General features: G+C 38.7%; 1 protein-coding gene across 1 annotated transcript; it reads right to left on the bottom strand.

Annotated features, from left to right (window-relative positions):
- Positions 1 to 1,650: 1,650 nt before the first annotated feature.
- Positions 1,651 to 18,462, bottom strand: hbae4 (hemoglobin alpha embryonic-4). Its single transcript, XM_066666590.1, has 4 exons — positions 18,418 to 18,462; positions 4,531 to 4,631; positions 2,204 to 2,414; positions 1,651 to 1,883 (listed from the first exon to the last, which is right to left on the bottom strand). The coding sequence occupies exons 2-4, from the start codon at positions 4,620 to 4,622 to the stop codon at positions 1,755 to 1,757; spliced, it is 432 nt and encodes a 143-aa protein (XP_066522687.1). The 5' UTR covers positions 4,623 to 4,631; positions 18,418 to 18,462; the 3' UTR covers positions 1,651 to 1,754.
- Positions 18,463 to 24,606: the final 6,144 nt, after the last annotated feature.

Consider the following 24,606-nt stretch of genomic DNA (forward strand, 5'->3'; position numbering starts at 1 on the left):
TGGTTTGGAGGGAAAGCACATTACATAAATTACAATGTATGTAATTGTGGATATAACATTATTCTTCGTATTTAATCTTTGACCATTACTCTTGTGTTCATCAGTGTCCGACTAATTAATGACATTCTATTAAAAGACTGAGGAACCAAGAGTTACACTAGTCTTTAAACTGCAATGTGTTAAGTATAAGTCTTGGTACTTTTACTTTCTATAATTAAGATCATTTGAAGGTAAGTTACTTTGAAGTAAGATACTTTAAGGCACATATGTTGAATTTTCAGAAATTAAAAGTTGTGAGGACAAACCACCTAGAGCTAGAAAATTCGAACATATCACCCCAGTTCTCTCGTCCCTACACTGGCTACCTGTAAAATTTCGCATTGACTATAAAATACTTCTCTTAGCTTATAAATGTCTAAATGGTTTAGGCCCGCAGTATCTTACTGAACTTCTCATACCTTATCGCCCGTCACGTACACTTCGTTCACAGGATGCCCATCTACTCTTTGTTCCTCGCATTAAGAAAAACACTGCAGGAGGAAGAGCCTTTTCTCACAAACCTCCTCAACTCTGGAATAGCCTTACTGTTACTGTTCGGGGCTCAGACACACTCTCAATCTTTAAATCTAGATTAAAAACCTACCTTTTCAAACAAGCTTTTGGTTAATCACTCACTTTCAGGTTACTCCTTCTATATTGGTGTTCGGGCTGGTTTTCATATTATCACTGTTCTGTATTAACCCTGTCATATCACCATAGCTACAGCATTCTTAGTTAGCGTTGTAGTACCAACACACTGTCTGTCGCTGGGTTCTCTTGCCTGACCAGTGGAAGCTTTTTTCGCAGGACAAATTTGCCCGTTCTTTACCATGACCCTACTAACCTCTGTATTTTTATTTGTTCCCTTTGTCTGGCTTTCTTTCTCCTGTCTCTCTCTCATGCTTTGAGATGTCCTGCTGCTCTCCAGGTGTTGCCCTGATCCAGCCCGTGTCCCGTACAAGATCCTGGCCTTGTCTCATCTACACTATCATGCTTGGCCATGCTGTTTTATCTCAGATTAACTCTGCACCTAATTTTAACTCACACAGAATCCCTGATCACCTCCTCCTTCATCAGACTCATACATCACTAATATCATCATCCTCATCGTTTTCTTTTCTGCTTCTCCATCATCACTAATATACTACATTTATATTACTATAACCCCTTCATCGGTCATCATTTCACTTTTACTTCTGTTCTCTGTTGTTTCTCCGGTGTCGACCCGAGGAGGATGGGTTCCCCGTATGAGTCTTGGTTCCTTCCAAGGTTTCTTCCTCGTGTGCTGAGGGAGTTTTTCCTTGCCACTGTTGCCCCTGGCTTGCTCATAGGAGGCTTGGACCAGGATCTCTGTAAAGCTGCTTTGTGACGACTTTTTGTTGTGAAAAGCGCTATATAAATAAAATTTGATTGATTGATTGATTGACCACCTATTTATTATATCTTGGAATTCATTAGAAATGTTGGATGAGAAGATGTACACAAACATTTGTTGATATATTTGTTCAAATTCCTCCAGTAAAAACCTTGCCTATAATTACTTAACTGCTTTATTAAAAATGAGGATGAAAAACATGTATAGATTTTTTTATTACAAAAATAATTGGCTATTTACATCAAATGAATAATGAAGTGACTGACTGAATAAGAGATTGCGTTCCATCTGTTTGGGAAAGGTGACTCCTGAAAAGATTTTGGTGTTTGGTTAAAGCTGTTTATCGGAATTTTTCAGCCAGTACTGCAGCGTAAGCTGACAGGTACTTGTCTGTCGCTGCATGTGCATAAGGAGAGAACTCTTCCCCAAGGTAGCAGGCTAATGTCACCAGCATACAGTGATTGAAAAGCTGTGGGGAAAAAGAGGTTTTATTCAGAGAAAATACATTTTAGATTTTTATCTTTAGAATTTATATTTACGAGAACATAAATGTTTTATATTCCGTTGAAATAAAATATTCTTACTTAAAATGATGGTTTAAACCTTTTTTTTTTTTTACTTCAAGCAGTTTAATAAAATCCATTCAGTACGAAACAGAACAATTTCTAAAGTCTGTGAATAACCATGTACAATGGTTTTCCATCATAAAGAGGACACCTGTATATGAAAAAAAAGTGAAGGTGGGATTTACACAGTATAGCACATGAATACAACATGATATATAAAAACCTTGAAGTTGGTGGGATGTATTCGGAGTTGGTAGGCATGGAATCTGCTGAGATAGCTGAGGTTGGATGTGAACTGGGCAGTGCCAATGTGTCTGGTGCCATCAGCTATAGCCTCTATTATGTTTTTCCCAATGGAGCGCAAAGCCTCAGACTGTGCACTCAGGTCCAGATGAGAGAAATATGTCTTAGTCTTGGGAAATGTTGTAAACATCCTGAGAGGTAACACACATATACATAATTTATTAAATCTACTTAAATTCCTAACATGTTTCTAATTTTACAGCCATGAAATGCAAAGAAAATTATGCCAATCCTGACCATAACAGCTAGATACACACAGCTCTGCTGGTTAGTTTTTTTTTTTTGGCTTCTCTCCTCATAACTATTATAAACTGATCAACCATAACTTTATGCCCACCCCTTTTTTATAAACTCACTGTCCCTACAGAGGAACTTTGTTTTTCTGTAATTACAAATTAAAGTCCAATTTCAATGGTCAGGAACCACACAGGACCACCACAGAGCAGTGGTGGTGGATTATTTTCAGTGTTGCAGTGACACTGACGTTGGTGGTGGTGGTGTGTTAATGTGGGTTGCGCTTTTACAATTGAATCAGACACAGCAGTGCTGCTGGAGTTTTTAAACCCTGTGTCCACTCACCGTCCACTTTGTTAGACACGCCTACCTTGTTGATCCACCTTGTAGATGTAATGTCAGATACGGTAGCCCCTCGATTTCTGTACAGTTTGTGTTGGTCGTCCTTCATCAATGGACACTAGACTCTGCCCACAGGATGCTGTTTCCTGGATGTTTTTGATTGGTGAACTATTCTTAGTAGAGCTGTGACACTGAGAGGCTAAAAAAAACTCCAGTAGCTCTGCTATGTCTGATTCTCTCATACCAGAAAAACACACACTCCCACCACATCAATCACTGCAGCACTGAAAATGATCGACCATGAAAATCATACCTGCCCTGTGGTTGTCCTGTGAGGGTCCCGACCATTATGCATTATAACAACATTGTGATATTTTAAGATAGATAGAGAAAGTAAAATGGTCTAAATAAACATTCAAAATTTCTCATTTGTGATAGAGGCAGGGAAGAGGAAAGAAAAGTAGGTAGAGGAGTAGAAATAGAGGAGCAAGAGATAAATTTAAGTGATTTCAAAATGCAAACACTGATTCTCATATTTTTAAGCCTATGCTGTGAATAAAGTTGATTTTTATATTCAATTTATATTTATAGCTTCTATAAATGTGACTGAATAACATCATATTAAAATTTTTTCAAAAATGGTACAAAATGTTTATATTACTTATATTAGTCATATTTAGTTATATATGTCAATTTATCTAATAACACTTGAGCACTTTTGAATGCTACATGAAACTTTTAAAGGGCCTTTAAATAACCATATTATTTTATATTTTAAAGGACATTTAAATAACCATATACAATATTGTATTATAAATTCCCAAAAATTTCTATATTTTCATGACCCTTTTAGTTTTTAGCGTTTTCTTTGATCAGTATTTAATTCAGTTTAATAATGAATCAGCAAACTGATATGTCAACATATTTTCAGTTTGTAGGTCAGTCTGCCCTTTCTTATCACAGATGCCAGCTTAATCTTCTGGCATATAATATCCTACACATTCATTGTGTAATGTCCATACATTGACAACACTAAGGTATCCCAGTCCACATATAAAAATTACGTGTATGAGACATAAGTTCTACTTCAGTGCTATTCAGATACTACACAGAAAAAGGCAAATTTAAGTATCTACACTGTACGATATGGTGCTTATGATTTCTGAATATAATTTCCTATATCAGTCCTGTTCTTAAGAGGTGACTGAGTTGTTGTAACACTTTTACTTTCAACAGACACATCTAAATCGTCTCATTTCAACCTAAGAAAACTTTCAGCAAAAGAGATAATGCCAGCCTGGACAAAAGCTGGTTACTTAGTTAGTCAGTCAATCAGTTAAAACATTACTCAGACAATAATAATTTATTCAGTTAGTCAGATAGTTACTCAGTCAATAAACCAGTTCAGTTACTCAGTCAGGTAGTCTGTTATTCAGTTATAAAGTAATTAACTAAGTATTTAACTTTGTTAGATATAACGGTATTTAATATCTAAAAGACGACAGAAACAACCCATTGAATGTGATAGATATAATGAAGCACTGTGGTTTGTGCAACATAGATTAAACCTGTTACAAATCTCAGCACTAATTCCAAAAGCAATAAACTACACTAAAATTCATTTTTGAGAATTTGTCAAACAAACAAAAAATAATAATAAAACGGACGTACCTTAAAAGGGCTTCAGAGCCAATGTCTTCCGCCACTGGAATGAGTTTATCCCACAGCTCTATTAGTAACTCTCTCTCTCGCACTGACAGCATTGTTGCATCCTGTGAGGAAATATACTTTTAAGCAGAGCTGTTTTAAAAATATTACAGTGGAAAACTGAAGAAAATTATGATGAAAATTATGAAGCAACGTTAATGTCAATGTGACAAAGCGAGGCTCGGTTCAGCAGAGGAGTTTTGTCACGTGATCTCCTGCAGCTCTGCGTCATTCACTAACTACTACCTTTTGGCAACACTGATGGAATCACTACAGAGGAGGATCACACAGTCATTTTAATTCGTAGAAAAAAAATCACAGATACAACGCAAAAACTTTCGTTTAATTGCTGAATATTCAGGCTTATTTAGATATGCATTAAAGAAATGTACAATATGTATCCCAAATAAAGGCATTGACAGAAATGGAGGATGGAACATTGCTATCCTGAGTGAGTGAATGTGTGTGTGTTGCCCTGTGAAGGACTGGCGCCCATTCCAGGGTGTCTTCCTGCCTTGGTTCATTAGCATCCTGAAAAAAGGACTTTTTCATCAGCAAACATATTTTCTATTAATGAAATGGGACAAGTATCTGAAATTTCAGTGTACACACACACATTCACATTTGAGGTCAATATGGCCATCTCACCTGGTCCTTTTCCATTACCTAGGTAACAAATGACTAGGAAATCTGTCTGTTTTTGTTAAACAGCACCAGATTAAATTTCCAGCATAATTAATCATCACTGAATATCACTCTCATCCGATCATCTGCATTCCATGATAGCCTCTCTAGCCCATTGTAACTTTTTCTTCTCTTTAGGTGTTACTGTTGTTTTTTGTTGTGCTCCTTCTTTTATTATTCAGTATTATTCCTTTCAACTATTTCTTATAGTTCTGACACAAACAAAATAGAAAGGTTTTTTTTATGTATATTGATTGAGGTTTCTGTCCTGATGCTTTATATGTAACTTGGTCTACCTCTTTGCTTTCCCTTTTTAACCTTCCCATTTTATTTATATTTCCATTCTTCTTGAAGGAGTTTTACAGTAATTTCAAATAGTTCAACTGACAATTCTCTAGTTGGGACCATATTTTCTTTCAATTAGCCAAATCCAGCTCATGTCCAGCTGCTCCAAAGTATCTCATTAATCAGGGCATTTATCTAGAGATTATGTCATGTGCCACAATGCTAATGTCTATCAAAACTGCACACCATGTAAGGGGTCCTTGCTGATGCTGCTGGCCTTCATTATACACTATAGAATGTAAGAGAAAAATAAGAAAGAGAAGGATTTGATTAACAACCATATTCTAACTAAAGGTTGTGTACTGTATTTTTAAAGGAATGCATTTCTTTACTAATAACTACTGAGCTATTTATTAAATATTTATATTTTTGTCATATTTTGTCACCTCTCAGCTATACTTCAGAACCTGAACTCTCTTTTTTGTAAACTGTGCTAAATGTCAGATTCTCCTTAGTGAAGGCATGGTTTGTGTTTCTGGGAATAGGCGTGTTCACAGGCCTCCAGTGTTCTGCAGATAAAGCCTCCGAGTTGCCCATATCTGTGGCTCAAGCTGGGGGGCGAGGATCTAGAAGAGGGTGGAGGGCTTAATAATCACCCTCACTCACCCTTTATGCTGCGTCATTTAGCACACCGAGTATTTTTCGTGACTCAGCACAGTCAAGGTCCCATCATGGCACTGTTATAAAATAATTATAGAGGATATGCTGAAGACTGCTCTAAAATTCTGATGTTAACAGTCTGCTAATATATGCCGTTGCTCCATACTTTCCCAATTAGCTTACGTGAAGTTATCAGATTTGGTTTCTGGTATGTATTTGATAAAACCTGAATACACTCAAAGGCTATACTGAACAACCTAATTCTATTTTCCTGCCTACAAGACCTACAAGCAAAGTAAAGCTGCACAGTAAATTGTAAGTTAATTGATCTCTTTGCCATTCTGTTCTCCCAGAAGTCCGTAATATTAAAATGAGCTTTAAAATGACTAATTGTAGTGTGCAATATATCATCACTATCAAGTTATAAAAATGTATGTCCAAAAAAAATATATATAATATATATATATATATATATATTATATACGAATATATATATATATATATATATATATATATATATATATATATATAATACGAATAGGCGGCCCGCGTTCCATGTCCGGATAGGACAGCGTCTGCGTAACTGATAAAATGTTAAATGCTGTTTAAATTTGACCACAGTGTATTAAAAATAATAAAAGCTCTTTTGGGACACTTTCGGTTTTTCTGTAAAACCAGAAACTTTAATAAGAAGGGAACGATTACCGTTTGAAATATTCTCAAGACGCTGAACATGGATTCTGTTTACTGATAAAGTACTGCCCTTCAGCAATAAGAGCCATTCAGATTGCTGTTAACGGGTAAAGTCCCGCCCTCCAGCAAATAAAAGCCAATCAGATTACTGGTTATGGAAACGCAGTAAAGATATTAGGTTTTTTTTTTTTAATGATGTATTAGATGAATTATTTGTACATTTTACTTGAAAAGAGTATTTGTTGTTAATTATTATTTATAAATCTTTTGGAAATATGTTGAAATGTAATTGAAAGTGTAATTTGCTTTAACATTCAGTTGTTAACTACATAAAATGTTGCTATTACTACAAGACTGCTATTACTTCAAATGCGCAGGATATGGCACTGATCATAATGCAAGTTATACATTATGTTCCTGACCTTGGCTTGGGAACATTTTCTCTAAATGGGCCTTAATGAATTTTAATTAATTACTCCTGATGTAGACTTTAATTATCATATTAATAGCAAAGGTGGTTCTAGAAATTCCATGAAAGAACTTTTATTTTTATATGTGTGAGGAAGAAAAACATATTTCCCCAGAGTATCCCCACATTATGTGAAAGTTAATCAACAATTTTTAATGTTCCTCTGTAGCTTAATGGGATGGGACAGTGTTGGTCTGTGTTTTCTTCTGTCCTCACTCTGGTCTCCATCCAGAGAGAATTAGAGAGGCCTTAATAGAGACTGAGCATTTGCTGCATTAGAGAACCCTGAGGAGTTGTTTGTTTGCTGAACAAACCTACCTTCTGCAGAGATCTGTAACTATTGAGTTGAAGCAGTTTGGATTTGATACTGAGGTTTCATAGGATCTGTGCATTGACATGGAAGATTTACATGTGCCATCTACCCAAAGAGCATATTTTTTCTACATGTTTTATTTCTTCCACATACATTTTCAGTGAATAACCTTATTTCTAATCATCAGCTATAATTGCATGGTTTATCCTGCTGTTACATAAGCTTGTGTGGCATCAGAATTGCAGTGAAATGAAAAATCAATCCAGAAGATAGTCCACTTTTTACTTTTTAAAGTGGAAGATAGTCCACTTTTAGATATCCAAGTCTGTGGAGTGATATAGCACCATTATGTACTTTTGGAAAGACCTGGAATGGCTTTTACATATACCATCAGTTTCAGAACAATTTAAGATAATTGTTGAAGGGGACCTTAAAAAAGTAATTTTTTAAATTAAAATTAAAAATTTTATTTTAAATATTGATCTATATCTTATACATGTAGATTTATATCTACAGTCAAAGTACACTTTCTACTATGCACTTTGAAATATTCGTTTTGATTGGCTAAAGATTTTGCACAGTAATGTACAAAATACAATATGCTTTCCTGATTGTCATTATATAAACATTATTGCACAGAAGCAAAACAGGCTGAAAAAAACTACAAAAGGAGAGTCCATGACAACCTCCAAACCAAATGTGTACTGATAAAACAGAATAAAAATGGATTTGCAAGAATCAGCTTAGTCTGTTACACTCCACCAGCAATGGCATTGATTACCCCCCAATCCACCCCCAACCCACATTGAACCCACATTCTAATTTATTATTATTATTATATTTATTATTATTATTATTATTATTATTATACACAATAGCTTAGAATATTGGAGTACAGAAAACAAAAACATACAGTTAAAAAAATAGTGCAGGGGAAGCACAAAAATGCACAAAGGGCTTGTACTTTAGTCTAACTTATATATATATATATATATATATATATATATTGTGAATAAACCAAAAAAATAAATAGCTGTATTCTTAAAAAGTATTCTTCTGTATCTTAAAAAGTTGTAGTCCTTTAAGTAAGTTGAAAATGTATATATGCGCAGTGAATTGAGCTATTTTATACTCTCAGGCAACAAAACAGCTGTTTAGACCACAACATTCCTTTAAATAATAAAATAAAATAAAATAAAATAAGTATATAATTAATAATTACCCTAAGATTCATATACCAGGATAGGTATCCTGAGATAATTAATTTGAGAAAGGAAAAACTCAAGTCGCAAGCAGTAGTTTTTTTCCATTATGTATTTTCAGGGGTTTCATAGTAGAGCTGTATTTGATTGTTTAAATACATATTTTATTTCATTTAAATATAAAAACAGTGTTTTTTTTACAAGTACTCATTGAAAATTGATAAAAAGACAACATATTGTCAACAGGAACTTGATCAAACAGTTTGCATCATTCCTTCAGACAGGGAGGATAGCGAGATCGAGATAGGTGCCAGTAAGGGTGCAAAGACCATTGACTAATTTTAAAGGTGTTTGTAAAGCAAAATAAGATTTGTGTGTGTGCTTTTTTGGTATGGCATTAGGCTTTTAATATGGAAATTATATATGACAAATAGAACATCTATTAAAAACGTGATCAAATTTAATGTTTCCTCATTTCTTCATGAAGGTCATAATTTGTCTGCTGATAATGATCCACAGCCTATTACTGAAGATAAATAAAATACAAATCTTGAAACTAACATTAACACGCTTCATCCAGAAACATTTTAATTTAACCTTTTAATGAACAAAGGTGGCGCAGCAGGTAGTGTCTCAGTCACACAGCTCCAGGGGCCTGGAGGTTGTGGGTTCGATTCCCACTCCGGGTGACTGTCTGTGAGGAGTTGGTCTGTTGTCCATGTGGGTTTCCTCCGGGTGCTCCGGTTTCCTCCCACAGTCCAAAAACACACGTTGGTAGGTGGATTGGCGACTCAAAAGTGTCCATAGGTGTGAGTGAATGTGTCTGTGTTGCCCTGTGAAGGACTGGCGCCCCCGCCAGGGTGTATTCCTGCCTTGTGCCCAATGATTCCAGGCAGGCTCTGGACCCACCGCGACCCTGAACTGGATAAGTGGTTACAGATAATGAATGAATGAACAAAATTCCTGTTTCCTGTGGAGCCTGGGAGGGGCAGTGAATAAATATTAATTAAAGTGAACAATTTATTGTACTGTAGAAATTGGTATTTAGCAAAGGGGATTGTGGCAAAGTTGATGATTTTTATTATCAGTGACCCGTGATATCCAAAATATCACCCCAAAATACAAAATGAATACAACAGAGGGACAAATTTATCATAAATTGAAATAGGAAGGTATAGAGCATCTGCATCTTACATTTACATTTATGACATGAGTAGATGCTCTTATCCTGGGTGACTTATAGAAGCACACTGCTTTCTGCTTTGACAGAAATATTTGCTCAACATTTAGAATGCAACTGTTCTTTCATCTGGACTCAGTGAATTGCAAGCAGGCTGTAAGACACAATCACTTCTTCCTGTCTTAGTTTTACTATCAATTTCAAGGCTTTAGGTTCCTTTACTTACTCTTTAGTTATTCTACCAATTTTTTCTCACAGTCAATAAAGACACGCTATATAATGACTACATGCATCAATGATAAGTAATTGTGACCTATAGGTGGCACCGGAGTGTTGTTTATAGGAACAGAGGAAATAGAGCCAACACCATTGTATCACGCACATGGTAAGTAATAAGAGTTCATTTTATAGGCAACATTTTTAGGCAACGTTTACAGCACTTTATAAATTCTGAGGATTTCCTTACCAACTGCCGCCTCTCCAGTGGGTTTGCTTGCTCGAAAGTCTAATGTGTTTTACTAAATCTCAAATGTCTGTAAATGGGTAAAAAGTTATACAAATAAACAAAACATGAAGTATGTTAATGGTTTCCTATACATCCCATAGTTTGTAAAAAGCTATTTTAAAGGCAAAGTCTACTTTAAAGGAACTGCAGTTCTCTCTAGTTAGTTTATGTTCAGATGCTTTTATAGTGGAACGATATATTTGAAGATAAAACCGACTGTTTGCATGTGGCTGAAGTTGAACTTGTCTGTAAGATTTTATTCACAGTTTGAATTACCACCGAAACTCATTTGCACATGGAGTTGTTTCGTTTTGGAGCACTTTCAATCTGTGTTTTTTTTTTTCATGCAGTTAACTCTCAATTAGACTGGGTTCCTAACTAAATAATCAGAAACAGCAAAACAATAAAACAATATTACGTTCAATGTTTGCAGGTTTCTTGGCTGTTTTGGCTGAGAGTCTAGCATGTCTAAGGTTTTTTTCTCATTTAATTACACTATAGTGATTTGTAAAACATTAGACCAGTTTTCAGCATGCAAACAGACTGGAAAGCTAGCGAATGTAGAGGAATCTTCAGAATTTTTTAAACAGTGATAATTGATTAATGTTGAGGACATTTCCTTTACCCTCCCTGGATCGGGCACTTGTTGTGGCGGAAGAGCTTGTGTGGTCTCTTGTGTAGCTCCCAGTAGGGCAAACACAATCCAAGAAGCAACTGTTAGAACTAAGTGTACCCTGCCCAGGAGAGGGTTACTGGGACCTACACCTGGAGCCAGGCCTGGGGGTAGTTTCTGACGGATATCGCCTGGTGGCCGGCAGCCCACGTGACCTGGCTGGGCTCAGCCCAAAAAGGCAGCGTGGAGAGATCATGTGGTCTCACCACCTGCAAGATCCAGAGTAGGGGTGTGGTGCAATGCCCACCGGGCACAGAGTGGGGGCAAGGGGGTCCCTGTTGTCATAGCGCTTGGTAGCGGAAACTGGTTCTTGGTACGTGGAACGTAATCTCATTGGGGGAGGGGGAGAGCCAGAGCTGGTGCATGAGGTCGAGAGAAACCAGCAAGATGTAGTTGGGCTCACCCACACAGTGTGGGCTTTGGAACTCCAAGACCAATAGGGGTTGGTCTCTCTCCTACTCAGGAGTTGCACAGGGTGAGAGGCGCTGGGCAGATGTGGGGATACTCACAAGTCCCCAGCTGGCGGCTGTACAGCTGGCTTCGGCTTGCAGAGAAGAAAATTTTTGACTGTTGTGTGTGCGTATGCACCGAACAGCAGCTCAGAGTATTCTTCTTGGAGGTAGTGAGTGGAGTTCTAGAAAGGATTCCATGCACTAACTATATTGTTTTGCTGGGAGACTTCAATGCCCACGTTGGCAATGACAGGGAAGCCTGGAGAGGAGTGATTGGGAGGAATGGCCTGCCTGATCTGAACCCGAGTGATATGATGTTACTGGACTTTGGTGCTAGTCATGGTTTGTCCATAACAAACACCATGTTTGAACATAAGGTTGCTGATAAGTGTACTTGGTACCAGAGTACCATGGCCCAAAGGTCAATGATCATATTTGTTGTTTGTCATGTCTTCTGATCTGAGGCCATATGTTTTGGACACTCAGGAAAAGAGACGGGCTGAGCTATCAACTGATCACCATCTGGTGTTGAGTTGGATCCGATGGCAGGGACAGACCTGGTAAGCCCTAATGTATATATAGTGAGGGTGTGCGATGAGAAAGTATAGTGGGAAAAGCTGGCAGAGGGCTCTGTCGGGATGGATTTCAATTCTCACCTCCAAGAGAACTTCTCACATGTTCTGGAGGAGGTAGGAGGAATGGAGTTTGAAGTCTGTTCCAGACTTCCACTGTGGAAGCAGCTGCATGTAGCTGTGGTCAAATGCTTGTCTGTGCCTGTTATGGTGGCAACCCAAGAACCCCTTGGTAGACACAGGGGGTGAGGGAACCTGTCAAGTGGAAGAAGGAGGCTTTTTGCACTTGGCTGGCTCTGGGAACTTCCAATGGGTACTGGTAGGAGAAAAAGGCTGTAGCTGTGGCAGTTGCTGAAGCAAAATCCAGAGCATGGGAGGAGTTTGGAGAGGCCATGGAGAATGACTTCAGGGCGGCCTCAAAGAGGTTCTGGAAAACACTCTGACAGCTCAGTAGTTGGAGGGGGGGGCACTGTCCAAGCTGTGCTCAGTAAGAATGGTGAAACTCTAAACTTGACTGAGCGTATTGTTGGGCATCAGAAGGAGCATTTTGAGGAAATACTTAACCCGAGAGACATGCCTCCTGTGCAGGAGGTAGGACCAGACGTGTCTGGGGTGTTAGATTTCTTTTCCTTGGCTGAAGTCACTGAAGTGGTGAAAAAGCTTTGCAGTGGCAAAGACCCAGGAGTGGATGAGAACTGACCCTAGACTTCGATAGACCCCCGTGTTGCGAACCAATAAGCCCAAGGAGTGGTGACCCTCTGGGCTTAATAAGGGGATGTTACAAATGGTCTCCCCTCTGGAAGTCCCCAGAAATTAAAGATGTACAAGAGACACTGGAGAACTGGTAAGACTTAGACCCTGGTGCTGCGATCCAATAAGGGTGGCAACTCTCTGGGCAAAAGGGGATGGTATGAGGGGCCTCCCCAGTTTTGGAAGTCTTGATCCGCAATTTCCATAGGCTCTGGGGCGATGCAAAAGTGATAAGCCAATTCCCACCCCTTGTGCTTTGAGGGGCCTGGGTGTTTCTTCCATTCTCTTCCATACGGTAACTATATCCCGTACAAGTTGTGGTATACCCAGAGCACAAGGGGTGGGCTTCTAATCTGATCCCATGTTTAGAACAATCCTCCCTGCCTCGTGCTCTAGCTTCCGTGGCTCAAGGAACAGGGACCCGTAATAGACTCCATCCCCTTGTCCAAGTCTGTTCCGAGGGTTAAAGACATAGACGATCTGTTGGCTTGGTGGTTCATAACACTTCCAGGTGATGGGCACCTATTCCGGGAAGATTGTTGGATGGCATCTGGCTGGAGGTGAACGACTCACATTGGCTATAGGGGAAAAGCGTAGCCTATCCTCATGGACCAAGGACGAGTGGATCCTCTTTGGTCTGCATTGACGGCGGTCTATCTACGAGGCCGGGGGCAGGGGCGTGAATAAGTCAAGCCCCTCGGCTAAATGGACAAACTGCTCCGGTGGCATATCACTGAGTGGTCACAGACCCTTAGGCTCATGAGGTAACAGCATGAAGCCAATCCTTATAACGGTGTGGACGAGTACATAACCTTCCTGTCTCTTGCTGGTTAGGGATATGATGGGATGGTTTAATGATCATACCGCAGTGACCATGCACTGGGTAGGAGCATCAGCCTGGCCTCACCTGAGGTGGACATACCTACCCAGCCAGGGCACTGTATTAACAGGGTCTCAGAAAATAAAATGTCGACCAGGTGATGCGGAGCTTCTCCCCATTGAAGAATGGGTCTTCCTCCTTGCGACCATACAACCGTTTCACTGCTAAGGTTTGACTGTAAGAACAACGGCCAAAAGGGGAGACATTGCTCACACCAGGCTGGGCCCCTCCCCTTGGTTGGCCTCAATGTGGTACCGGTGGGTTGTGGTCTAGCCTGGACGGACTCCCTAAATATTAGGGAGGGGTGACGGTAAGCTGATCTGTTCGAGCTTGTTCCCTGCTGTGGTGGGAAGATGGTAAGGTAAACAGTATCGTGACAGGTTCCTGTGTTGCGTGCGGGCTTCCCCGCCCTCCCGACTGAGCTGATACCGCCAGTAGGCCATAGTACCATTGCATGAATGGATGAATAAGATTGCCACTGTACCTACCTACAATCCAACGAAACCACAGCCAAGGGAATGGGCTTGGCAAAATCAGCGGGGAAAGAAGTCTCTTCACAGTGACAGACTAGAGTCAAGTTCAACAGGGTCTTAAGGGGTGTAGAATAAATCATCCCGTCCACTCAAACATTTGTCAGGAGAGGTGGGGACCCCTGGTGAATTGAAGGAAACTGGTTGAAATGGGGCGCGAACCCCTGGACATTTAGCTGACATCAGTGAAACTACTAACTTGCACTCATTTGTTTTATGTGGTTATTTGAGTTTATATTATTTAGCTAACTTCAACTAAGACTGAAAGTATGCTTCAATTTTCTCAGCTGCACAACCACAATCTTGCACTGCGGGAGAGATTTTTTTGAATTGTTTTTTTGTCTTTCAAATTTTGGTTCTGCTTATTTTGCCCCACCCCACTACAATTTGACTGGTTATCTCTCTGAAGCAATAATTTTTTCTTTCTGCCCTCAGAGCAAATTTGTTTAACTAAAACTCCCATCTGCGAGGTTTGTGCCAAATCTGCTCGCAAAACTCTGGGATTAGGCGCACAAAACTCTGAGCTCACAGGCACAACACGTGCAGCTGGTGCACCAAACTTAGAGAGCATGCGCAAGAACTCAGGGCTCATGGACAAACATCAGAGCTGGATATTTTGTTTGAAAGTTATAGGTTTTACGTTTGAGATTCATTTTTTTGAATGATTCTTTTTGGCGCACATGAGATTCCATACTAAACGTAGAATGTGCTTTTCATTGGTCTAATGAAATTCCATTATATTTTGACTGGACATCTGAAAATGTAAGGGGGATGAGACTATTTTAGACTTAGAGCAATAAGATTCTTTCAGTTCAGATCGTATTGTAATTAATGAACAATTTAAATAATATTAATTATTATAGTTATTTTAAACTGGTAATACACTACTGCAAAACACACGGACAGATTCTGCTTTGCCATTGTTCAAAAAGGCTACTGACAGGCAGTTCCTGATGGCAGTTGGCTTAATAAATGTCTGACAAATTAAAGAATTTATCTGATTTACTAGAGTCGAAAAGGATTTACAAGTGCATACTGGTCCCCTGGCCTGTGTGTTCCTTATTTTGATTTCAGAAAGTTGGCAACTGTTATGACTGTGTATTTTACAGATATCTGTATATAATGGGTTAGTTGTCTTTTTTTTCTATCTCTAGATGGATGCTCTAGTTGTTTTTGTTTTTGTTGTTTCTTTTGTATAAGCAGTGCCTCCTTTTGGCTTTGGTTAATCTGTACCTCATCAAAGAAATTTCCTGCTATGAGGCAGTTACCACAGATCCCCCTTAAAGCTTAGCACCCCAATCATAAATCTCTAGTGACGGGTCTGTCTGTTGTTCTGAAAGGGACACTCAAGATTATGCATCCATTGATTTTCTGTAATTGCTTTTGCAAGTCATTGTATTCTGTTTTTTTTTTTTAATGTTTTACACAACATCACAACTTCATAGGAATTGGGGTTGTATATACAGGGGTTGGACAATGAAACTGAAACTTAGACCACAATAATTTATTAGTATGGTGTAGGGCCCACTTTTGCGGCCTGAAGGCGGTGCCGTGTATCAGGATGACAATGCACCAAGATGACAGCAAGACTGGTGAAAGACTGGTTTGATGAACATGAAAGTGAAGTTGAACATCTCCCATGGCCTGCACAGTCACCAGATCTAAATATTAATGAGCTACTTTGGGGTGTTTTGGAGGAGCGAGTCAGGAAACGTTTTCCTCCACCAGCATCACGTAGTGACCTGGCCACTATCCTGCAAGAAGTATGGCTTAAAATCCCTCTGACCACTGTGCAAGACTTGTATATGTCAATCCCAAGATGAATTGATGCTGTATTGGCCGCAAAAGGAGGCCCTACACCATACTAATAAATTATTGTGGTCTAAAACCAGGTGTTTCAGTTTCATTATCCAACCCCTTTATATATTTCATGTGAATTACTGAAATAAATTTATATAATAATAATAATTATTATTATTGTAATATTATAATTTATTTAGATGCACCTGTATGTGTAATAAATCTGACACGTTTGGTCTTTCTCAGCATGCCACTGGTAGAATACACGTTTAAAGCAAATTACTGCAATATATAAGTAAATAGCTCCCTAAAGAAATTACAATCAGGTCTGTACACAAATCATAGCATATAAACAGCACTAATTAAGGTGATTAATTATTTTATTTTGACTGAAATCAGTATCTGGAAATGAACTGTCTTATTAACCCTGAATATATGTCCATTTGATAACAATGATTATAAAGTTTTTGTAGATAAGACCTAAAACTCTCAGTACAGTCCTGCAATAGTTTTGCTCATAACTAAAAGGCATGAATTACAGTGTTGAAAGGGAAAACATACATTCTGAGAGTTTATGTTGGCCCCATGCTGAAAGCAGCTAATAAAAATAATGTCTCTTTGACTTCACTGCAATTTTGCCAGCTTTATATATAATGCTGCCCTATCTAACTTGGTTTTGTGGAACACCACTTTTAAGTTGCCCTATCTCATGGGCCCTATCCAAATCTGTCAAAAGTAGCATGCCAATTCTTGGAGCAGACACCTACTGACCACTGTAGCAGGGCCCATGCTCACAGTTGCTGCCAATCAGGTGCCAATCAGGGGTACCAGAAGCTCAAAACAAGTGTCAATAGCAATAGCAAAATAAGCTGTTTGGCATTGGCAGAGAGGATTTGGCAATTTTTTTCATGGGTGCAACCCAAATACTCAACTCTACTGCTCATCCCACAAATGCATGTTCCTTACAAATGTGGCACCATTTAAGATAGGAAATGAACCAGTTTAGGCTACTTTTCTAGGTGACTATTAAGTATGTCATGGTCAAACATAAGCAGAAATAAGATCCAATAGCATGAGGATGGCACAATTTCCTTCATCAACAGTGAGTAGCAAGTCATTTGTATTCTTCAAGAGGGCTGATGGCAAGAGGGCAAAGCCTTAAATCCAGATTGAAAAATCTCAGAAATACCATTTGTATTTAAAAGTGGTAAAATCTGACAGTATACAACCTTTTCCAACAATTTAGCTAAAATAGTAATTTGGAAACAGGCCTATAGTTACTAACCACTGTAGCATCAGGATTATGCTTTTTCAGCAGTGGTGTAACTACAGTATGCTTAAAAGAGGTCAGAACAGTACCATTGACTAGGGAGGTATTGATAATGTTTAGAACAGAAGATCACAAAATATTAATTGCCTTTCTTAACAGTTGTGGAGGCATAACATCAAGTGTTTTCTGCACTAAATCTGTTATTTCAGATACAGAAACAGCCCCAAACTCTTTAAACAAAACTGGGCATGGTGGGGGAGATAGAAAATCTAGACCCAGAGACTTTAAATTATGCAGTAGAATATACTGTGACATCACTGGAGGCAGGAAAATGAGAAATGAGTCATTACCGCCTTTATGCAATCTTTATTAAATTGTCTTACAAGGGGACTAAAAAGTCAGCAAGAGTACCAGTAGCAATTTTTGCCTGTTTTTAGAAAGGTACAGGGGCACCACATGTCCAAAGACTCACTTCTTTGAGACGGTGAACACCCACAACACCCCATTTCACTACACACCAGGCTCAAACATACATACACAACACTCAACACAATAACACCCCCAAATAACAGCATTAACATGCTCAGCTTCCCCACTAATGAGCGCTGCCACAAATATATTTAGGCAGGAATACACCATATTTATGTGTGTTCTCTGTAGACTGATACATAAAAAACCACATATAGATAAACAACAAAACATGTAGTTTTTCCAGTGGTGTTTTTGCATAAAGCTTTGGCCCTGACTGTCACCAAATCACAGCATGTGATCCCCTTATCAATTTTTTCCCCCAGATTTCTCTGAGTGTAGTTTTTATTCTTGTTGAACCCTATTGCAGAACGTGGCACGTTTCAATTATAGACAAAAAGCTCATGCTCCAAAAAAACCTGCCAATTAAGTTCTTTAAATGTAGGCTACTACCCTTGATCCTACCTTTCAGGCTCTTTTCTGTTCTTAACGACGTGCAGGAAATCCAAAAACCCTTTGGCTTTGTGGGGCCTGATTACAATGCACAGCCAAAACACAGGCCTTCGTTGCATTACTGTGTTCAAAGCCCCAGCAAAACCACAAACAGGAAGCTGAATTTTAAATGTCATCTATTTACTTGTAGGTTCGTTAAACTCAACACATCTACACATTATGAGTAAAACCCTCAGGGTAGCAAGGTACACAAAACAAAGTATTATATATTGAATTAGGCTGGTATGTAAGTTTTTTTCTCTTATGGAGTAGTAATGAGACTGGTAGTGTGAGTGTAGAGATATAGGTTAAACACTTTCTTTCAGCAGGAGGACAAGGAGTTTAGAGACAACCTGACTTATACAGCCTTTAAGAGTCCAAAGAAAAACATATATCTCCAAAACAGCAACTTTATACAAGGAAAAAACCTTCTTAACATTCATTAGAAGTCAATTTATCCAAAATTTCTTTAAGTGAAGTTATGCTAATAACATAATTTTGGGAGTAGGACCACGCCCGAACTCCTCCTCTCAGCCCTATATATACCCTGCAAATTCACGTCATTTCTGCGACAGACAAACTCGCCTCATTTAGTTCAGGGGACGGATCTTGACTCGACTGCTTCACGACGTGAGCTTGCTCCTCCGCGCTGAGCCATTCCTGCTGATCCCCATATTCGGAGCCGTGTTCGGCCTTTATCAAGCCCACTGAGCCTCCTGTTTTAAACTCGCTCCCACCTCCACCCTTTTCTCATATTACTTTATCCAACGGGGGGGGGGGGGGGGTCCGGCTTCATACGCATTCATAAGCCGCCCTAAACTCTTCCCCAAAAGACTTCTGAGTTTGCCTCCCCGTTTCAGCCTCTGCGGGCGTGGTCCGTACTAGCAAAATAAAACCTTTTTAATGTCCACTGGCCCATTCATTTATTGATAGCATGAAGACAGCGGACCACTGGTCCATTGAGGGCAATGTTGGAGGTCATTTTCTGGGTGGACCATTTGTTAAACAGAATTTTAGACAAAATGTCACATTTTGGCATTTTTCCATTTACAGTCCAGTTATTTATTGTAAATTAGATTAGCAAATAAATCCAGTTCAGGGTCACAGTGGGACAAGAGCCTACCTGGAATCATTGGACGCAAGGCGGGAATATACCCTGGAGGGGGCGCCAGTTCTTCACAGGGCTATTGTCAACATTTTAAGCATAATCACTTTATATAAGGCCTATTCATTTTGTATCTCTCATAGTTGCTGTTAATATTTGTATTAGTTTTTATTTTCTGAATAAAAGTCTTATTAAATAAAAGTTTTATTTTCTGAATAAAAGAATTTAAAATCAATTTGAGGAGATTAAAAACTAGTTAAATATGTGTCTTTTACAGAGATTCTACCCTAAATAAAAAAGCAAATAGTTTAAGTTCTTGAATAATGTATGCATACTTCGTCGTAAAAGAATATAAAGTTACATCTATCCTCACAGTTATAATGTTTTGTGCAGCATAACTGTTATATGAAAGTAGCTGCCTCAAGCATGCATATAGCTACGTTTTCACCTGAAACACCTCCTCACCACATGACTAGTGTGAAGATATGTTTTCTGAGTACATGTAATGTGTGAACAGATCACTTGAATTGAGGGTCATTGTTGTTCTCATCATCATGATCATCATCATCTTCCTTTCCGCTTCCCTACCTTTCAGTTGAAGTAAATGTAAAAAGTAATTTTGGACCATTTCTTAGTCTTCTTAGTCATCATGAAATTTCTACGCAATGTGATTGAGAGCTTTGGTATTAACATTCTGTAGTAAATTTAAGTAAATAATTGTAGTAAATAAAAATGACAGTACATCCTCTAAAATACTAGAGACATTTGTGAAAAAAAATGATTTAAATTTTTTTCAAAATTAGTCCAAACATAAGCTAAATGGTGTTTACCTAAACCAGGTTCTTTGGGCATTGAACTAGTACATTGTTATGACCATGAAACCAGGGCACACAATGACATACATTTACAGATAATACTCATCTTGTATTATTGTTCTATAGATGAAAGTGTACCATTTTATTTGTTAATTAAATGTTTAGTATCAGTTTGTCCAAATAATGATTGTTTCAGGTAAAAGGAGTTTCTTAAGAAGATTATTCATTCATTCATTCATTCATTATCTGTAACTGCTTATCTAGTTCAGGGTCGTGGTGGGTCCAGAGCCTACCCGGAGTCATTGGGCAGAAGGCAGGCACACACACTGGAGGGGGTGCCAGTCCTTCACAGCGCAACACACACACATACAGACACTTTTGAGTCGCCAGTCCACCTACCAACGTGTGTTTTTGGACCATGGGAGGAAACCGGAGCACCCGGAGGAAACCCACGTGGAAAACACACCAAACTAAGTCACCTGGAGCAGGACTTGAACCCACAACCTCCAGGTCCCTGAAGTTGTGTGACTGCGACACTACCTGCTGCATCACCGTGCTGCCTATTATTATTATTATAGATTTTTCCTATAAAATTACACTAATTAGCTTATAAATCGACATACTAATTTTTCTTCTGGTAGGAACTGAAACATTCCTATCACTAGACCATCCTGACAAAGATATATTATTTGGCCTGGTGCCCACACCACTGCACACAATTTAACAAATTATCTAGCTCCTGGCACTGATAACCTTGGAGAGTGCCAGCTCTCCACCATGCCCTGCCTCAGAGCTGAGATTTTGTGGAGCAGTCGGACTACATTCTCTGGAATGAATGTGGCAAGGCAAGGCAAGTTTAATTACAGAACACCTTTCGTACACAATGGTAATTCAAAGTGCTTTACAGAATCTGTATAGGGAAAGTACAGAGATATTAAAATGACCAAATACACCAGTAAACCCAATACATTCATAAATGATTTAAAATGATAAACTACAATTAAAGAAATAAAATCTCCACAGAACTACTTCCCACAACAGCAACCAGTGTTTCCTCACAGTTACAAAATTCTGGTCTTCCCTCACCTGAGGGGTTATAACAGTAAACCTATAATACCATTCCTTCATTAATGGTCTTCCCTCCCTTCAGGATATAACAATACAAATATCAGCCTTCCCTCACTTGAGGGGATATGCGTAAAATAATTATATTAACAACAATAACATTTAAATTAAGGATTAAAACATTAAATGCTAAATTGACTATGATAAAATAATGACAACAGTGCATTAAAAACAATGCATTGAATTCCATCTATACCTCTGGAATGTGTTAGAATGACATTTCATTCATTCATTTTCTGTAACTGCTTATCCAGTTCAGGGTCATGGTGGGTCAGGAGCCTATGCGGAATAATTGGGTGCAAGGCAGGAACACACCCTGGATGGGGCACCAGTCCCTCACATGGCAACATACACACTCACACCTATGGACAATTTTGAATTGCCAATCCACCTACGAACATCTGTTTTTGGACCATGGGAGGAAACCGGAGCACCCGAAGGAAACCCACGTGAGCACGGGGAGAACACACAAAACTCCTCACAGACAGTCACATGGAGCGGGAATTGAACCCACAACTTGAGCTGAGTGACTGTGACACTACCTGGTGCACCACAGTGCCACCCCAGAATGACATTTATGATCCAGTATTTCTGGACCTCATTGTTTATTTTGAGTGAAATTTCTACAGTTGGGATTTTTTGTAAAATGAACTAAAAAACAGATTCTATAATATATTAATTCTGAGTGTTCTTCCAACACTTTTTTGTTTTAAATTATTTGACAACTGAGGATTCCAATTGTTGAAGTGGACATTTTGAAATTTACAAGACTTTAGCTACTTTTAAACTTCATGGCCATTGTTGTCTGATTCTCCTCTTGATGTGACAAAAGAGACATATCTAGACTGCAGACAGGCCAGTAAAGCACAAAAATTGTGTTTGACTGTATGAAGCCACGCTATTGTAGCAAGTGTAGAATGAGGCCTGGTATTGACTTGCTGCAATAACGATCAATTTCCCAGGAGGGACATTGCCTTGTCACTCTAAGATCCCAAAATTCACCCTCACATCAATGCTTCCTTCACACATATTCAAGTCACACATGCCATGGACATGCTTGTATTTCCCTAACACCACAGATGTTGAATTTTGCACTTCTCACAGATGATAGTCTGGACGATCCCTTTAGTTTTTGTCACAGAAGACTGAATGTTTTTCCTGAAATGTGGAAACATCTGACTACAGCACGTTTCCACTGTCTTTCCAACCATCTGAAACGAGCAGTGTCCATCATAAAAAGAAAATCAGCCTCAGCAGTGTTTCTGTATAGAACTTTATGGATTTCTCCTTGCTTTTTTAGGTTGAATTTCATGGTGGCGTGGCAGAACGTATTAAGTCATGGCAAATTTCCAACAAATTATATGACAAAGTACTCCTGAGACTATATGACTACAATTATCAAGGTTAAATAAAGGTTTCTCATGCATTGCAGCACCATCTGAGGGCTTGGTGGTCACTCATATTCCATGGTCACTTCAGGTCTAACATAAATACTGATATTATTCCTTATTCCCTGAATCCACTTTACAAATTTTGTACAGTAGATGGTGAAAGAAATGTACTTTTTGATTTGTTTGACCATTTCTGCTTGAAAAGAGCGTCCTTTATGGATGCTCTGTTTTTTTAAATATATGTTTAATTTCAGTACATATACCTTTCTACTTTCTGGCAGTAGGGTTTGTAATTCAACATCTAGTGTAAACCTGAAGAACATTAGAGAGTTTGCTGAACAACACTGAGTTGTCTGCATGAGGAATGTACAATCCTCTGTCTATAGAAAGCAACATGAATGTCCAGCAGTTCACCGTAACAAGAGATTCAAGATGACCTGGACCTGCAGACTAGGCCACTTAAAACTTTATATCTGATTATTTTTCTGTTTAAACAGGCTCTTTGAAGTTTGAAATAGAGTCTGTGGAGCATATGAAAGTTGGGATATCTCTTACAGACGACACAGCACGTGTTGACAGACCGCTCACAGCATTACGTGCATTCTGTCACATATACATGAAGGTCATATATCATCCAGGAGTGTCCTGAAACATTTTGTCATATGTAGGGATGTTCTGATTTGTTCAGTGACTTGAACCCATCATATTTTGGTGGATCTGTCCCGGCTAAATTTGACCTAATCCAATTCTAAATACACATTTTACTCCACCACGCTCTGTTTATACCATTTTCAAAAAGGTGACATAAATGCTAGTTGTTCTCTGGTCCAGTGTAGTGCCTACAATGATAAAAGACAGCAGACTCTATCTTTGTAGAATAAGCAACTATTTATTTTTTCACACTTGCTTTGCTTTGTTCTTAGGCATCAGTTTCATCACTATTTGGTAAGAATGAAGCATTGTTTTAGTGAGCTGTAAGGGCATCAACAAATTTGTCCATATCTGTATATGGTGGGGTATGGATTGTTCTAACTGTTTACTCTGGGAGATTTTGCTTTAAGACCATGTTAAAATGAACCCAGCTGTGGGGAGGCTGTACTTTAGCCTGGCTTACTATAAGTGTGAGCTGTTTATGTGCTTCAAAATAGGGTACCTAAACAAAAGATGGGGATTAAAATACTATGCAAAAATAAATTTCATATTCAGCATTTGAAAAGCATTTACAGTATTTAAAAAAGATACAAAATGCATCTTCATGGTAAATCTTGAGGAGCATCTGACTGACAAAAAGCATTTGATTATATAAAGAAAATATTTTATACATGTATACTCCTACTTAGGTTATATCTTGTGCTCCCCAGCACACACAAATCAGTCAAAAACAAACGACTTACTTCACACACTGACCTCAGGAAGTCAACCATGGAATACTTTTGTGCTCAGAATCATCAGACTTGATTATTCCTGTATAAACATTCTCGTTTATGTTTTGGTTGGACCTTCATGAAATTCTGTTGGTCAGCAGACCGGCAGCAACATCTGGATGCTTCTCCAATGAGCCATGACCGCCATACATTGTAGGGCCATTACTTATTCTGTCAAGAGGTCAGGAAGACAGAGAGGAGAATTCAAGCCACAGGGTCAGAGGTTATGTCTTCTTTATTTAAGCATGCCCCACTAACCATCAGCATCTTGTAGAAATAGAGTTATTGCTGCTAAAAGCATG

Source organism: Hoplias malabaricus, chromosome 3 (assembly GCF_029633855.1).
Source record: "Hoplias malabaricus isolate fHopMal1 chromosome 3, fHopMal1.hap1, whole genome shotgun sequence".
Classification (NCBI taxonomy): Eukaryota; Metazoa; Chordata; class Actinopteri; order Characiformes; family Erythrinidae; genus Hoplias; species Hoplias malabaricus.

Coding starts and splice junctions, on each gene's coding strand:
- hbae4 (XM_066666590.1), bottom strand. CDS start 4,622: ATGCTGTCAGTGCGAGAGAGAGAGTTACTAATAGAGCTGTGGGATAAA. Junction 2,415..4,530: donor GGCTCTGAAGCCCTTTTAAG/GTACGTCCGTTT, acceptor GTTACCTCTCAG/GATGTTTACAACATTTCCCA. Junction 1,884..2,203: donor TACATCCCACCAACTTCAAG/GTTTTTATATAT, acceptor TTTTCCCCACAG/CTTTTCAATCACTGTATGCT.